Source organism: Oratosquilla oratoria, chromosome 7, assembly GCF_046742065.1.
Source record: "Oratosquilla oratoria isolate Oo_2021 chromosome 7, ASM4674206v1, whole genome shotgun sequence".
Classification (NCBI taxonomy): Eukaryota; Metazoa; Arthropoda; class Malacostraca; order Stomatopoda; family Squillidae; genus Oratosquilla; species Oratosquilla oratoria.
The window spans coordinates 22329683-22345323 of record NC_134783.1 but is presented as its reverse complement, the minus strand read 5'-3'; the positions used below and the strand labels follow the sequence as shown (position 1 = coordinate 22345323).

Sequence of the window (15641 nt, the reverse complement as noted above, 5' to 3'; positions counted from 1 at the left end):
ATCTCTCATCCCAGTTTCACCATGCAAATAACCTTGAAGATTTTGTTGTTAATCTCAGTATTTAGTGCTTGTAAGGGGAAGAAAGCCTTTGGTATATGTATGTATGTATGTATTTGGTCTGCTCTGTTCTGAGGGATAGGTGTGGGAGTATTGTGTTTAAGTATTTACCTAGTTGTCTTCTACAGGGAGGGGAGCTATGCTTGTGGTGTCCCATCTTTGTGTCTCACAACATTTAGTTTGTTCTTAAATTCATGTATGGTGTTTGCACTCACTATTGTTTCATCCAATTTGTATTTACCTAGTTGTATTATACGGGAAGGGAGCTATGCTTGTGGTGACCCGTCTTTGTATCTTTCAGCATCAAGTTTTTTTCTTAAAATCTTGAATAGTGTTTGCACACACTGTTTCTTTGTCTAATTTGTTCTAAGTATCTGTCACTCTGTGTGGGAAGCTATTTTTTTTTTTTTTTCCCCCAGATCTCTTCTGTAATTATCTTTTTTGAGTTTCTTCTCATGTCCTCTTGTGTTTCCATTGTCCCATTTCAATAAATCATTCTTATCTAAGATTTCCATTACTTTCATAATTCTATAGATAGTTAGTAGGTCTCCTTTTTCCTTCTTTGTTCCAGAGTTGATAATTCTAATATGGACAGTCTTTGTTCATATGTCATTTTGGAAAGAGTTTGTGCCAGTTTTGTTGTTGCTCTTTGTATTCTTTCTATTTTTGTTTTTATTATTTTTGGTACTGGGTGTCCATAGTGTTGCTCCGTACTTGAGTTTTGGTCTTATTAGTGTAGTTAATTATTTTTTTTATCATTTCCTTGTCCAAATAGACAAGTGCCACTTTTATTGACCTCATTAAATTGTAGGGTTCTCCAGCTATTTTATTAATATGCTTATCCGGTGTCATGTCTTTGCTGATCAACACTCCAAGGTCTTTTTCCAAGTTTACTTTTTTGACCTCTTCTTCACCAATTTTATAATCTCTCGATATTCTGTTTTTACTTTTTCCAAATTCCATTGTACTACATTTCTTGATATTGAATTTCACTTCCCACTTTTGAGTCCATTTCCAGATCTTGTCCAAGTCTTGTTGTAATGAGTTGCAATCCTCCTCCGTTTTTACTTTCTTTAGTATTTTTGCGTCGCCTGCAAAGAAATTCATATAACACTCTACTCCTTCATTCATGTCATTTATGTATATGGCAAACATGATAGGGGCCAGTACTGATCCCTGTGGGACGCCACTTATCATTTCCTCCCAATTTGAGAATTTATCTCTAATTACTACTCTCATTTTCCTCCCAGTCAGGAAGTCTTTCATCCATTCCAATAATTTTCCTCTGATGCCACCTATTGACTATATTTTCCCTATTAGTTTCTTGTGTGGTACCTTATCAAATGCCTTTTGTAGGTCCAGAAAGGCACAGTCTGCCCAACCATCTCTCTTATATTATATCTATTAATCTTGAGTAGAAGCAGATGAAGTTTGTTGTACATGATATTCCTTGTCTGAATCCAAATTGATTTGGATTCAGTATAGTATTTTCTTCCAAATGTTCAACCCATTTATTTTTGATGACCTTTTTGCAAATTTTTGCTCCTGTGCTTGTCAGAGAGACCGGTCTGTAATATGATGGATCTTCCTTGTTTCCCCTCTTATAAATTGGTACAATGTTTGCATTCTTCCAGTCCTGTGGCACTTTTCCTTCTTAAAGTGAGAATTTAAGTATATTGTATATTTTATCTGTTAATTCCTCCATGCATTCTTTCAGTATCCAATTTGCAATTCCGTCAGGACCATGTGATTTTCTGACGTCAAGGGTTTTGATTTGGTCACTGATTTCTTTCTGTGTTACAATTATTTCTTTCATTGAGGGGGATATCTCTCTATTTCCTCACAGTCAGGTAAGTTTTCTATTGTGAATACTGATTTGAAGTGGTTGTTCATAATTTCAGCCATTTCCAGTTCTTCTGTATATTCGTATTTACCTTAGCACAGCATTTCTACTTCTTGTTTATTCTTTAGTTTGCCATTTACATACCTGTAAAATAGCTTGGGTTCTTCCTCGCATTTTTCTATTATTTTTTTTTGTAGTTTCTCTTTTCATCTCTGCATATTTTTACAGAATCATTTCTTAGTTTGATGTACATTAGCCATTTGCTTGTTTTCTTGTATTTTTTCAATTTCTCCCAAGTTTTATCTCTTTCATCCTTAGTCTCACTATATTTTTTGTTGTACCAGCTTTTTATGTATGTTCTTTCCATTTTTTGTTGTATGTATCTATTCACCCCCTCATTATAAATTCCTTTAATATATCCCACATCTCTTCTATCCCTGTTTCTTCATTTAGGAATTTTTCCCAGTTCGCATTGCGAAAGAGTTTTTTGAGTTTCGCAAAATTTGTTTTGTTGTACATTAGTCTTCCTATTCTATGTTTATCATTTCTGCTATAATCCATTTTCTCTTCCAACTCAAATTCTATTAGTACATGGTCACTCTTTCCCATCGGAGTTTTGTAATAAATTTTATCGACAATTTCAGGCTCTGTCGTAAGTATTAAATCCAGCCTTGATGGTTCTTCACTACCACTGTATCTGGTATTTTCCTTTATCCACTGAGTCATTGTGTATTCGATGGTCATGTTGAGCAGGATGTTGCCCCAGAGTTCCTCCCCACCCTTCACTGTCATTTCCTCCCAACATATTTCTTTGAAATTAAAGTCACCCATAATTACTATATTTCCTCTGTCCTCCAGTATATTAGTTAATTCTTATTTTGTATCTTCTAATATTTTGGAACGATCACTTTCTGTCCAGGACTGTGTTTTTGGGGGCACATACACCACTACAAATTTTCTACTCTTCATATATTTGCTTTCAACTTGTATCATAATTGATTCTACATTATTTTCTCCTTCAGTTATTTTTGTTACATTTAAATCTTTATTAGTCAAAATTAATACTCTGCCACCCTGTTTATCCTTTTTATTCTTTGTCCAACAACTGTATAAACCTTGTCCCTCAGTGTTGGGTGGTAGAGTACACTTTAATTTACTATTCCCATTATGTTTGGTTTTTCTAAGGCCAGATGATCATTTAATTCATTCATTCCTGAAGTTATTCCATCTATATTGGTATAAGTTATTTTTGATTTCCTTTCTTCTCATCTTTTTCTGTCTTGCTTTGTTTCCTTTTTTCTTATATACCATTTTCTCAGCTTCAGGTCTACCACTCTCAAAAAATAATGTTTTCAGTTTCATTCTTTTTTCGTTTTTTTCATTCGCTTTGTTTCTAAGTTCTATTTCTTTTTCTTTTTCTTCACTCATTTCTTTTTTATCCATATATTTTTGTATTGTTCACTATTTGCTAATTTCGTTGTTCTGGATAGTACTTCCTCTGCAATTGTTTGTGATCTAAGCTTTACTTTCAGTGGCCTGTATTGTTTTTCTTTAGAGTATCTCCCCATTCTATAGGTCTCCTCAATTTCCCTATCCAAACCTTGTCCTTCCGCTTGTAATTCTTTCAAAATTTCCTTTGCAATCTCTTTCTCCTTTTCCCTCTGATATCTAGGTACATCATGCTTCTCTTTAATGCCATAGATTACAATGCATCTTTTTTTATCCATTGTGTCCCCAAGTTGCCTTTCTCTTTAATTACTTGGATCGCCATCTGGGATATTGATTGCATGTTATTGTGGCAGAGTAGCATGCAGTTGATACTTTAGGGTCTATGGGGTACCCCTATGGACCAGAGCCACTTATCATTTTGTCTGTGTTAGAGGTAAACTCTGTTCATAGAGAAATGATGACACTTTTATACTATGACTGTCCCTCCATTATGCTGTCCCCCAACCCCTTGTTACTGTCTTGTACCATTTCTCTGAATATTCATTTCCTCTTTTCAACTACCCTGTGGTGGGGGAAGAGAATGCTACCACCAAGTCTTTCCACTTGAGTCATAAGAGGCAACAAAAAACGGGACGGGGGATGGGATTAGGAGTCCTACTACCTGTAGCCCCAAAGGGGACATTCCTAAAAAAAGTAAAGGCATAAGAGGGTCTGGGAGTTTTCCAACCAGTACCCCAAGAATTGGGTCTTTTAATGTGCATGGATGTGGTACAGATGAGAGTAAAAGGGAAGAGATAGGCAGTATATTTGTGAGAAGAAAGATGGATGTGCTGGCTTTGAGTAAAACTTAAATGAAAGGGAAGGGTGAGTATGAGTTTGGGAGTGTAGCTGGGAGGTACTCAGGAGAGTGAAGAGGGGACGAGGGAGAGAAGGGGTGGCTATACTAGTAAGTGAAGAGATAAGTAAGTGTGTAGTGGAGTGGAAAGGAGGATTCATCTTGGTTGATGTGGATGAAGGTGAAGCTGGGAAAGGAGATGTGGGTTTTTGTAAGTGTGTATGGGCCTGGTAGTGAGAAGAGTGTAGAGGCTTTTTGGGTAGATATAAATGAGTGCAAAGAGGGATTAGGGAGAAATGTCAATGTAGTTGTAGTGAAAGACCGTAATGCTAGGGTAGGAAATGAACCAATAGACGGAGTGATTGTGAAGTATGGAGTTACAGGTAAAAATCATAGTGGAGAATTGATGGTGGAAATGTGTCTTGAAAGAGAGTTGATGATAGCAAATACAGTGTTTCAGAAGAAGTCAAGCATAAGTACACATGGGAGAGGGTGGTGGATGGAAAGGTGGCAGATAGAATGTTAATGGACTCTATAGTGGTGACCAGGAGTATGGTAGGAAGAGTTAAGGATGTACATGTTCTAAGGGGAGAGAGTGGGGAAATATCAGATAATTTTCTGGTGGAAGGTAAATTGAGAGTGGAGAATAGGTGGAGAAAGAGGAAAAGGGCAGAAGGTAGGGAGGTACTTAGAGTGAACTGCTTAAATGAGAATGAAAAGGAGGAGTATAAGAAGCTGAGAGAGGAGTGGTAGGGAGTGAAGGATAGAGTAGAACAAGGAGTGGAGGAGGAATGGGGATGGTTCAAGGAGGGAGTCATAAGAGGGCAAAGATGGTGTGTAGAACAAGGAGGGTGGGAGGAAATAGAAGGAAGGGTAGTGAGTGGTGGGATGAGGAAGCAAAGAAATGTGTAGAAGAGAAGAAACAGGCATTCATAGATTGGCTACAGATTAGGAAGAGGGAATCTTATGAGAGGTACAAAGTAAAGAGAAGGGAAGTTGAGCATAAGATAAAGGAAGCAAAGAGGGGAGCAGATGTGAAATGGGGTAAGAGTATGACAGAAAATTTTGAAAGTAATAAAAAGATGTTTTGGAAAGAAATTAAAAGAGGAAGAGGAGGTGAATCAAGTAGAGAAGAAAAGGTAAAAGGTGCAGATAGAGAGATGATAATGGAAGAGAAGGCAGTGAGAGGAAGGTGGGCAGAGTATTTTAGGGAGTTGCTAAATGTGAAGGAGGATAGGGAGGGGAAGGTAGTTGCAGTGGGAAGCACTAAGAAAATGAGAGTGATGAGTGAGGAAAATGGAGGAGAAATAGGGAAAGATGAAATGAAAGCAGCTGTTAAGATGATGAGAGCAGGTAAGGCACCTTGGTTGGATGGATGCCATGCAGAATGTCTGAAGAAAGGAGGTACAGTGATGGTGGACTGGCTGGTGAGGTTATTTAATGTTTGCTGGAGAGAGGGTAGAGTGCCGGAGGACTGGAGGAGTGCCTGTATAGTTCCACTTTACAAGGGAAAGGGGGACAAGTGTGAGTGTAGTAGTTTCAGAGGGATCAGCTTGTTGAGTGTAGTTGGGAAGGTTTATGAGAGGGTCTTGATTGAGAGGATTAGGGGAGGAAGAGAAGGAGTAATTGGTGAGGAACAGTGTGGTTTTAGGACAGGTAGAGGTTGTGTAGATCAGATTTTTGTGGTAAGATAGATATATGAGAAAGCTATATGAAAATGTAAGGATGTCTTTTGGGCTTTTATGGATCTAGAAAAGGTTTTTGACAGGGTAGACAGGAAGGCACTGTGGGAGGTACTGCAGATATATGGGATAGGAGTAGTCAAGAGTTTTTACAAGAGTAGTAGAGCTTGTGTTAGGATTAGAAATGGAGAGAGTGAATGGTTTGAGGTAAAGGTGGGATTTCATCAGGGATGTGTTATTTTGCCCTGGCTGTTCAATCTATACATGGATGGGTGGTGCGAGAGGTGAATGCAAGGGTAGTGGGTCAGGGGTTGAAGATGGTTAAAGAAAATGGAGAAAAGCGGGAAATAAGCCAGTTGTTGTTTGCTGACGACACTGTACTTGTAGCAGGATCAGAGGAGGGATTGAGGAAGTTAGTGACAGAGTTTGAGAAGGTGTGTGAAAGAAGGAAGCTGAAGATAAATGTGGGCAAAGGTAAGGTGATGAGATGTACAAGGGGAGAGAGTAACAGCAGGCTGGAAGTGAGCATTAAGGGTGAGAGACTAGAGGAAGTGGATAGTTTTAGATACTTGGGTGTGAATGTGGCAGGAAAGGGAGGAGTGGAGGTGGAGGTAGAATGTAGATTGAGAGAAGGGAGTAAATGTCTTGGTGGATTAAAAAGTGTAATGATAAATAGACATCTGGGAATAGATGCTAAGAGGAGGTTATATGAAGGAGTGATTGTGCCAACAGCACTGTACGGGGCAGAAACATGGAACATAAGAGAGGAAGAGAGGAGTTTGCATGTTCGAGATGAAATGTCTGAGAAGTATGATAGGGGTTACTAGGCTAGATAGAGTGAGAAATGAGGAGGTGAGGAGGAGAACAGGGCTGGAAAGGGAGCTGGGAGATAGGGTTGATGAAAGAGTATTAGGATTGTTTGGACACATGAAAGAATGAGTGAAGAAAAATTAGTAAAAGAAGTGTGGAAGGCAGAGGTAGAAGGAGTAAATATGAGGGGGCATCTTAGGATGAGATGGATGGATGGGGTGAAAGGGGCATTATAAAAGAGAGGAATGTCTTTTGAGGAAGGACGGGAGAGGACAGAAGATAGGGGTGAATGGAGAAGGGTTGTGTATGGATGATGCTATGATGCATGAGGGGGAGTGGGTGTGAGATGGGGGTGAGGAAGTATGTATGAGAAAAAAAAAAAAAAATTGATGCAGCCCGAAGGGATTTCTCCCTGTCTTCTCCTTTTCTGCTTGAGGGGACGGAGGAGGGGGGGTCGCCGAATTTATGAAGCAGCCTTGCTGTAGATGTGCTGTGTCTTGCAACACTGCTTCTGACCCAGGGCAGTGGACAGGATGCAGGGATGACTCGTCATCCAGGAGGTGCCAAGATAAGAGGGAGAGAGGAGGGCGGAGGGGAGTGGAATATGTAGGGAATGAATGGGTGGGAGTGGTTTCTATACCTTTTTCTTTTTGGCTACCCCCCCATCAGTCCAGTCATGTATGATGGTAGTGAAATTATGATTTTTTTTATGGGGGGATGTTCTAGTTTTGTTGTATGATGGCAATGTGTATGCTGTGTTGTTTAAGGAATTGTTTGAGTTTATGCATTTTTTGTTTGTGTTCATGCCAACAAAGGTTAGATAACTTTATGGATTGGGATGATAGGTGGTAATGGACATGGAACTGCCTTGTGTGGGCCTTATGGTCTCTTGCAGTCCCCCCTCATTCTTATGTTCTCATGTCCAAACCACCTCAGCTTTCTTTGATCTACCTTATCCTACAGTGCTCTTTTCCACTCCTGTTCTCTGCCTTACCTTTACATTTATCGCTATCCATTCTAGTAACACCTTTCGTACATCTCAAACACATCATATAAAAGACACTCAGACTTTTCCTGCCTACCTCATATATGTATCATGTCTGCTCCATACAGTGCCATGGATAAGATCACTCTCTTCGTAAAACCTTTTCTTTGTATTCATTCCCACATATCTGTTTCTTAACACACTTTTCATTCAACCAATATGTACTTGATTCCTTTACTAAGTAATTTAAGTCCACATCTCTGTTCACTACCTCATGCCACTCCAACTATGTAAAGCTCTTCATTTCCTTCAAGCATTTCATCTTTCACATTCACATTTTAATGTGTCACATCATTCCTTGTATGTCTCATCACTTTACCTTTGCCCATATTCACTCGTAACTTTTTTTCACACTCCACAAAACTTATCCACCAGTTGCTTCAGTCTCACCTTGGAATTACCCACAAATGAATTGTCATCTGTAAATAACAACTGGTTCATCTCCCTTGTTTCTTCACCCTCATCCACAAATTCCAGACCTCTTTCTATCATTTGTTTTAACTTCCTATACCACTCCATCCATATGCATGTTGAACAATCATGTTTACATCACACAACCCTGATGCAACCCCACACTCACCTCAAACCATTCATACTCTCTTTTTCCTGGTTAAATTTTGCCAGTTATATAAGAATTCTGGATGTTCAGATACTGGATATTCAGGATGCTACTGTATGTTGGTTTTCAAAAGTGATATATGTTAAAATATAATTTCAAACTATGGTGGTTAACTCAGACTGTCTCTACAATAAAAACACATAAAATACATTAAAATGTATATTGAATGAATGTACACATCATAAATATTAAATTGTATTATGATAAATACAGTAAAGTAGTTTAAAACAATGGAATATCAATAATAACATACTACTGAGTTTCTTACATTTTTGCCTTCAATTTGAATTTAAATGAGTAAACTTTTATGTATGTGGTATGCTGTTAACATTCTTTCATTAACATTTTTATTGTGATTTATATTTTTGGCCATGGCTGAAGAAATACCCAAGAGCTAGTGCTAAGCATAAGGTTATATCATTAGAAGATAAGCCGGAAATGATGAAATGCTGTGAGAGGTGAAAAGATTATAGCTATTGCCTGGTGTTTTGGAATGAGCCGTACAACTGTATCAGAACCAATTACCAACATAAGGTGGGGTATACCTGTAATTGAAAATCAAGAATGTAGATTAAGCACTGCTCCTTTCCTAGGTAAATAGCCAGGCTCGACATATGTCTATAGTTGCTCTCACATCAACCTAACTAATGTTTTGAAACTACTTTAATATGCCTAACAACAGGACATTTCTGTCTTATACAGGGCCTCCCTATGACAGAAAATGTAACTTTCACTTACCAGTGCTAAGCTTCCCTCACATTGCTACATATACCATAATATCCAATTTACATAGCACCCCTTAATAATCACTAACTCTGTCATCTACCTTTGGAACAACAATTGTACTATACCACATTCTCAGTGACTAAATCCCAGTACCTCTGTTGTCACTACACAACTTCTACCACTAAACACTCTCAACTTACTAGGCTAGTACATAAAATATATATAAAAAACTACAATGGTGGTGTGAGATTGTCCATATGGATAGAAGTGCCAGTAATTCAGTCCATAACAAACTTTGGGTAATGAAGGGGTTCCCTGTAGTTGTATGAAATTACATGGTGATGTTGCTCACCAGCTGACTGTGATAAATTACCTTTTATGTGCTAAGGGGGTAGGGAGGGGATCTTCCTCAATTTAGTAAATGTAAGTGGTGGTAGCCAGATACAGGTCTCTCATACTATATGATATATCATTACATAACCTTCCTTAGTATATGATAGTACAATATATGGTATCCCTTGCTATATGTACTGTAGTCTTCTTGTTTAGAGAGTTAGAACCAAGTATCCCACACTTTACAGTGCATCATTATACAATATTTCACTATGTGATCAGAAGATAACTCAGTTGTATAGCAAGGGAGACTTGTATGCACATATGGCTTTATGAACATGGTGTATTTTTTGTAAACCTGAAAAGATAGATATTGTTTCACTCTTGAAGAATACATGTGAATATGATAATTGAGACCTACATTTGACAGATGATGAAAAAAGAGAGGAAAGAATAAAATCACGATTGGGCTTCAATCCAAGACACATCACAGAACTAGAGGAATGGATTGACAGCTACAGTGTTCGTCTTCCTCCACTGACAAACTTCATCCTTCCTGTAAGTTCATATAAATTTCTAAACATTGTGTGTACAGTGCACTACAAATAAAAGGTTTACAGTGGTATTTGTAGGAAAATAAAACATGGGAACATGCCATTAAGACTGCCTAATTTAGTATATTGTTTGTTTCAAATGTACCATATTACCCACGCAAGCTAAATCTGCTGCAGAACACACACATAAAACATACTACACTTAACCCTCTGCTATTGTGCTTTCCCCTATCTTGTTTTACTGCTATTGTACATACATAAAAAGCTACACATATGTCTATATTGTGCACAAAATTACTGATATCGCACACCCATTATTCAAAAACTCTCAGGTTATGACGTCACATGATTGTTGAGTTTCTCTATATACTTTTATTGAGAAATAGTTCTTCATGTATTCCCCCAATTGTTGGTGTTGTTGCATGCTTTACATTAAGTTCGATGCTGTTCTCTTTATATTATAGCAATTTCAATGTGATTCCATTTTTTATTACTATCTGGCCAGTATTGAGGAAGTCAGTGACAGAGTTTGGGAAGATGTGCAAAAGAAGGAAGATGAAGATAGATGTGGGTAAAAGTAAGGTGATGAGATGTACAAGGGGAGAAAGTGGCAGCAAACTGGAAGTGAGTATTAAGGGAGAGAGACTGGAGGAAGTGGATAGTTTTAGGTACTTGGGTGTGAATGTGGTGGGAAAGGGAGGAGTGGAGGTGGAGGTAGAATGTAGATTGAGAGAAGCAAGTAAATGCCTTGGTGGATTAAAAAGTGTAATGAGAAATAGACATTTGGGAATGGATGCTAAGAGGAGATTGTATGAAGGAGTGATTGTGCCAACAGCACTGTACTGGGCAAATATGGAACATAAGACAGGAAGAGAGGAGGAGTTTGAGTGTTTGAGATGAGGTGACTGAGAAGTATGATAGGGGTTACTAGGCTGGATAGAGTGAGAAATGAGGTGAGGAGGAGAACAGGGGTGGAAAGGGAGTTGGGAGATAGGGTTGATGAAAGAGTATTGGGATGGTTTGGACACATGGAAAGAATGAGTGAAGAAAGACTAGTAAAAGAGGTGTGGAAAGCAAAGGTGGAAGGAGTGAACATAAGGGGGTGACCAAGGATGAGATTGATGGATGGGGTAAAAGGCTATTATAGATATCTGAGTGGTATGCTGCTAGTTTCTATTTTTGTTGCATTCTTTTTATGGTGTTTGTAAAATGTTTTGTGATGTGTGTGTGTGGAGGTAAGGGTATGGCATGAAATTGTTCTTGTCATTTTCATGTTTTGTTCGTCAGGTAGGTGTTTTTGGTGCATCCTGTTATTATTCACAGTGCTCATTGCTGTAATGTTTGAAAGTTGTTTGTGTTCGTCTTTTTGATTGTTGGGAACTATGCTGTGGAGGCATAGTCAAGGGTGGTTCTTCTGAATTGTTTGAAAATGGTTAATAAAGTTTCTGTTGTCCAAAGTCAATGATTGCAATGGTTTTAATTAGGTTAGTTTTGTTGTTGATTTTTGGTATTAGGTCTTTCATATGTGAGCTGAAAGTTATGTGAGTATGAAATGTTAGCCCAAGAATTTTAGGGTTCCGTCCAATAGAAGGATTTGGCCATTTAGTTTTACTACAGAACGGTGTTTTGAATTACAGTTGGTGTAAGTAATGGCATTGTTAATGTCTATGATGAAGCTTCCATTCTGTTATTGTTCAGCCATTGTTCTAATTTATTCAAGTAGGCTTGGGTGTTTTTACTGCTACTTTGTAGTTACTCTACATGGTTATTATTGTCAGGTCATCTGCATATGAGAGAACATTGGTTTAGTTCTGGTTCTCTAATTAGGAGATTACTCATGAAGAGATTGAACAGTAAAAGTGAAAGTATTGTACCTTGAGGGACTCAATTTTAGAGCCTTTTGTTCCTGAGACTTGGTTGTAAAGGGTTACTCTGCACTGTCTTTCTGCTACAGAGTTGGCTAACCACTTTTTGTCACTGTGATGAATGTCTGTTCCAATGATCTTTTTGGGTAACTTGTGTTTAGGGACCTTGTGAAAATAGTTATTTCTTATATATATATATATATATATATATACATATATATATATATATATATATATATATATATATATATATATATATATATATATATATATATATATATATATATATATATATATATATATATATACACACACACATGGATGAGGTGGTGCAGGAGGTAAATGTGAGGGTAATGGGCAGGGAATTGGAGATGGTTAAAGAAAATGGAGGAAAGTGGGAAGTGCATATGTTGTTGTTTACAGATGGCACTCCACTTGTGGCAGGGTCAAAGGTGGGATTAAGGGAGTTAGTAATGGAGTTTGGGAAGGTATGTTATAGGAGAAAGTATGATAAATTGGTGAGTAAGGGACAGAACCCAACAAGCATTGCTCTTTTCCTGTATACTACAATTAGGTAAATGCAATTGGAGAGTAGGAAACAGGACATAATAAGCATTGCTCTTTTCCTGAATACTACAATTAGGTAAATATAATAATTTTTGTAATTATATTTTTTGTTATTCTTATATATATTTTTTCTGTATTGCATTTTACTGTTAATTGATGTCTTTAGTGTATGGAACACCTGATTATACTTTAGCAAAAATTACAAAAAGAGCATGCTGGAATAATAGAGATTGATATTTTATTAGTTTGCTTCAAGATAATTATATATTTACTTAATAGTAGTGTACAGGAAAGGAACAATGCTCATTGGAAGTTGTTTTATGACCCGTTCATTACCACAACAGATAACAAGTGAGGAAACTTGGAAGTAAGTTTGCCACCAGGGTAGGCAAAAAATGAAATATGTGTTTTCAAGATTTAGTTGTTACCTTATATTTGGTAATACATGTTACTATATGGTTGACAGGGTGGAGGCAGAATTAGTGCTTCCCTTCATGTGGCAAGAACTGTGTGCCGAAGAACAGAGAGAGCCATCGTACCTTTGACAGCAGAACAGCTGATTGACAACCAAGTTCTAACATATGTAAACAGGTTTGTGATTGTATGTTAGTAATTGAGTTACAATCATATACATGTATAAAAACTACTTGTTGAGCATCCTTGATCTGAAATTATGAAATCTGAAAGGTTTTAGTGACAAAGGCTCCTCAAATGGAAATTCCAGTGATTCAAAATTAGACTGCAATTCACTCTATATGACCGGGAACAAATTGCGTAATCTTTACATGAAATAATAGGTGACCAAAGTAATTCTAAGGTAGAAGCACTTGAAGAGTGGAAACATTTGCCACTTCACTTGTGTACAGACTACAAAAATTTAATAAATCTTGGGCTTGTAACTTACTAAAATTGGTATCCTTTTTTCAACTATCTATATATCAAAAGGCTTCTTCCCCCTTATATGGGAAGTATCCAGCTAAGGCATACACTGGCCCCCTCCCATCCCACACCTATCTATCACCTATTTATTTCCCTCCTATCTTAACACCTTGTGGATGGAGATCCATCCTTGTCCCTCACCCACTGCCTGGATCAGAAGCAATGCAGCAGGACACATCACATTCACAGCAAAGCCCAACAGCCTAAGCTGATTTACTCCATCTCATATTGGAGTATAGACTGTATGGTGACCTGCAATAGTGATTGCATAGTAATATGCAGCTAATGCTTTAGGAACTGTTTTGGAGTGCCCATATTGACATTTGTCTTTGTTTGAGTAAAATCTCTACCCTATCTATCCATCTCATCCTTGGTTGACCCCTTGTGTTCACTCCATCCATTTCTGCCTACCACACTTCTTTTTATAAATTTTCTTCACTCATGCTTTCTGTGTGTCCAAACCATCTCTACTCTTTCATCAACCCTATCTTCCAACTCCTCTTCCACCCCCACTCTCCTCCTCAACTTCTTGTTTCTCACTCTATCCAGCCTAGTAACCCCTACCATAGTTCTCTGGCATATATAAAGTAAAAACTTTATATACAGTAGCCGCGAAAAGTTTGGGCGCAAAATTATAGGCGCCCCAACTTTCCCCTAAACTCAAAACATGCGAAAAATACAACTTTCCACCCAAACTTTTCGCTATTTTTCAATGCTAGCGTTTGTACCCGTATTTAGCCGAGACAATACACACTATTTGGCAACTCTGTTTAGGCGCACTCGATGTCACATGGAGTCAGTTTCTAAACATCTCTCATGGAGAGTAGTCTTTTTTTTGCGGTGGTCTCTGTTTTTGTGCCTTGATATCTCCGTAATGGGAAGTGGTAAAGAGCTGGAAAGAGACACAGTTGTTACAATCATAACCCTCTATAAGGAGGGTTATAAGTTTAAAGATATTGCTACTCGTGTGGGAATTGGAGTGCGTCAAGTGCAAAAGTGGACCAAGAAATTTCGAGACGAAGGAAGTGACATCATTCGTACTCCAAAGCATCGCTCTGGTCGGCCAAGGAAGATATCAAATCATACTTCTACGGTTCTAACTGCCTCCTAATAACCGTAGGAGGCAGTTAGAACCGTAGAAGTACGATTTGATATCTTCCTTGGCCGACCAGAGCGATGCTTTGGAGTACGAATGATGTCACTTCCTTCGTCTCGAAATTTCTTGGTCCACTTTTGCACTTGACACACTCCAATTCCCACACGAGTAGCAATATCTTTACACTTACAATTCTCCTTATAGAGGGTTATGATTGTAACAACTGTGTCTCTTTCCAGCTCTTTACCACTTCCCATTACGGAGATATCAAGGCACAAAAACAGAGACCACCGCAAAAAAAAAGACTACTCTCCGTGAGAGATGTTTAGAAACTGACTCCATGTGACATCGAGTGCGCCTAAACAGAGTTGCCAAATAGTGTGTATTGTCTCGGCTAAATACGGGTACAAACGCTAGCATTGAAAAATAGCGAAAAGTTTGGGTGGAAAGTTGTATTTTTCGCATGTTTTGAGTTTAGGGGAAAGTTGGGGCACCTATAATTTTGCGCCCAAACTTTTCGCGGCCTCTGTATGTGATATTGGCATTGAATTTTGTACTTGTGTGAAGCTAGATTTGGTGGTGGGGGAAAATATAATCATTACGAGCATAGCTCTCATCCTTTGAAATACAACTAGGTAAATACATTTAAACTCTTCCTCTGTTATGCTCCATGATTCTACCCCATACAGTGCTGTCGACACAATTACCCCTTCATACAATCTCCTCTTAGCATATATTCCCAAATGTCTGATTCTCTATACAATTTTTAATCCCTCAAGGCATTTACTTACTCCTCTCATTCTACATTCTACCTCCACCTCTACTTCTTCCTTTCCCACCACATGCACCCCCAAGTATCTAAAGCTATCTATTTTTTCCAGCCTCTCTCCCTTAATACTCACTTTCAGTTTGCTGCCTTGTACATCTCATCACTTTACTTTCACCCTCATTTCCACTTCCTTCTTTCGCACACCTTCCCAAACTCTGTCACTAACATCCTTACTCCCTCCTCAGATCCTGTTACAAGCACAGTGTCGTCAGCAAACAGCAACTGGCTTATCTCCCATTTTTCTCAATTTTCTTTAACCATCTCCAATCCCCTGCCTGTTACCCTTGCATTTACCTCCTGCATCATCCCATTCATGTACACATTGAACAGCCATGGTAACATGACACATCTGTGGTGAAGTCTCACCTTTACCTCAGACCACTTGCTCTCAC

General features: G+C 38.2%; 1 protein-coding gene across 1 annotated transcript in view; it reads left to right on the top strand.

Moving 5' to 3' along the window:
- Window positions 1-15641, top strand: part of LOC143026998 (corrinoid adenosyltransferase MMAB-like) — a 38911-nt gene that overhangs the window by 18390 nt on the left and 4880 nt on the right. Inside the window, exons 4-5 of the mRNA XM_076187816.1 lie at window positions 9830-9957; window positions 12852-12976. Coding sequence (XP_076043931.1) covers window positions 9830-9957; window positions 12852-12976 — 253 coding nt within the window. The remainder of the gene's footprint in view (window positions 1-9829; window positions 9958-12851; window positions 12977-15641) is intronic.